General features: G+C 42.4%; 1 protein-coding gene across 1 annotated transcript; it reads left to right on the forward strand.

Annotated features, from left to right (window-relative positions):
• Positions 1 to 497: 497 nt before the first annotated feature.
• LOC115293853 (heterogeneous nuclear ribonucleoprotein A1-like) lies at positions 498 to 1,412 on the forward strand. Its single transcript, XM_029941549.1, has one exon. The coding sequence runs from the start codon at positions 498 to 500 to the stop codon at positions 1,395 to 1,397; it is 900 nt and encodes a 299-aa protein (XP_029797409.1). The 3' UTR covers positions 1,398 to 1,412.
• The last annotated feature ends 709 nt before the right edge of the window (positions 1,413 to 2,121 follow it).

Below are 2,121 nucleotides of genomic sequence, written 5' to 3' on the forward strand. Positions count from 1 at the left end.
ATATCCTGATTGTGGATGTTGGGAAAATATGGAAATGTTGAAAAAAGATACTTGTTATCAAGGCACCTGACTGGCTCAACTGGTGCGGCATATGACTCTTGATCTCAAAGTCGTTACGTTTAAGGCTCGCATTGGGCATGGAGCCTACTTAAAAAGAAAGAAAATACAAGACACTTGCTCTCTCTCTCTCTTTTTTTTTTTTTAACTTTTATTCAGTTTTGAGAGACAGAGAGAGACAGAGCATGAGCGGGGAAGGGGCAAAGAGAGAGGGAGACATGGAATCCAAAGCAGGCTCCAGGCTCTGAGCTGTCAGCACTGAGCTGGACTTGGAGAGAGATCATGACCTGAGCCTAAGCCATTGACCTAACCCAGGTGCCTGCCTGATACTTGCTATCTTATAACGGTAAAATCGCCATTTGAGTTTTAAATCTATTTTCTAGCCTTTCTGCCTGTGGACGCTGCCGAATATCGTTGAGGTCTCCCCTACCACCGCCGTCATGTCTAAGTCAGAGTCTCCCAAAGAGCCTGAACAGCTGCGGAAGCTTTTCATCGGAGGTTTGAGCTTTGAAACAACCAATGAGAGTCTGAGGAGCCATTTTGAGCTATGGGGAACGCTTACGGACTGTGTCGTAATGAGAGATCCGAACACCAAGCGCTCCAGAGGCTTTGGGTTTGTCACCTATGCCACTGTGGAGGAGGTGGATGCAGCCATGAATCCAAGGCCACACAAGCTGGATGGAAGAGTTGTAGAACCAAAGAGGGCTGTCTCTAGAGAAGATTCTCAAAGACCTGGTGCCCACTTAACTGTGAAAAATATTTTTGTCGGTGGCATTACAGAAGACACTGAAGAACATCATCTAAGAGATGATTTTAAACAGGATGGGAAAATTGAAGTGATTGAAATCATGACTGACCGAGGCAGTGGCAAAAAGAGAGGCTTTGCTTTTGTAACATTTGACGACCATGACTCTGTAGACAAGATTGTCATTCAAAAATACCATACTGTGAACGGCCACAACTGTGAAGTAAGGAAGGCTCTATCTAAACAAGAGATGGCCAGTGCTTCTTCCAGCCAAAGAGGTCGAAGTGGTTCTGGAAACTTTGGTGGTGGTCATGGAGGTGGTTTTGGTGGGAATGACAACTTTGGTCGTGGAGGAAACTTCAGTGGGTGTGGTGGCTTTGGTGGCAGTCGAGGTGGTGGTGGGTATGGTGGCAGTGGGGATGGCTATAACGGATTTGGTAATGATGGAAGCAACTTTGGAGGTGGTGGAAACTATAATGATTTTGGCAACGACAACAATCAATCTTCAAACTTTGGACCCATGAAAGGAGGGAATTTTGGAGGCAGAAGCTCTGGCCCCTATGGTGGTGGAGGCCAACAGTTTGCCAAACCATGAAACCAACGCGGCTCTGGCAGTTCCAGCAGCAGCAGTAGCCATGGCAGTGGCAGAAGGTTTTAATTACTGCCAGGAAACAAAGCTTAGCAGGAGAGGAGAGCCAGAGAAGTGACAGGGAAGCTACAGGTTACAACAGATTTGTGAACTCAGCCAAGCACAGTGGTGGCAGGGCCTCGCTGCTACAAAGAAGACATGTTTTAGACAATACTCATGTGTATGAGCAAAAAACTCGAGGACTGTATTTGTGACTAATTGTATAACAGGTTATTTTAGTTTCTGTTCTGTGAAAAGTGTAAAGCATTCCAACAAAGGGTTTTAATGTAGATTTCTTTTTGCACCCGTGCTGTTGATTGCTAAATGTAATAGTCTGATCATGACGCTGAATAAATGTGTCTTTTAAAAAAAAATAAATAAATCTATTTTCTAAATAAAACCTCTGAATAACTCAATATTTTTGGACAGTATATATTTGCCAGTTTACTTTATATAATTCTATAAAAATATGTAAATTGTGTTTAAAATATGTAAGTTAATGTTACTTGGTTGGTTCTGAAAATTAAACTATACTTACTTTGTATCAGAAACATGCCAAGTGACCATATAATGAACACCAGATATGCAAATTTGCCTTGAAATTAAGTAATTTACTTTTTAATAACTCATTGTTTAAAATAACAGTATAAGAGGTGCCTGTTCTGCTCGATCAGAAGAGCATGTGACCCTT

Source organism: Suricata suricatta, chromosome 6, assembly GCF_006229205.1.
Source record: "Suricata suricatta isolate VVHF042 chromosome 6, meerkat_22Aug2017_6uvM2_HiC, whole genome shotgun sequence".
Classification (NCBI taxonomy): domain Eukaryota; kingdom Metazoa; phylum Chordata; class Mammalia; order Carnivora; family Herpestidae; genus Suricata; species Suricata suricatta.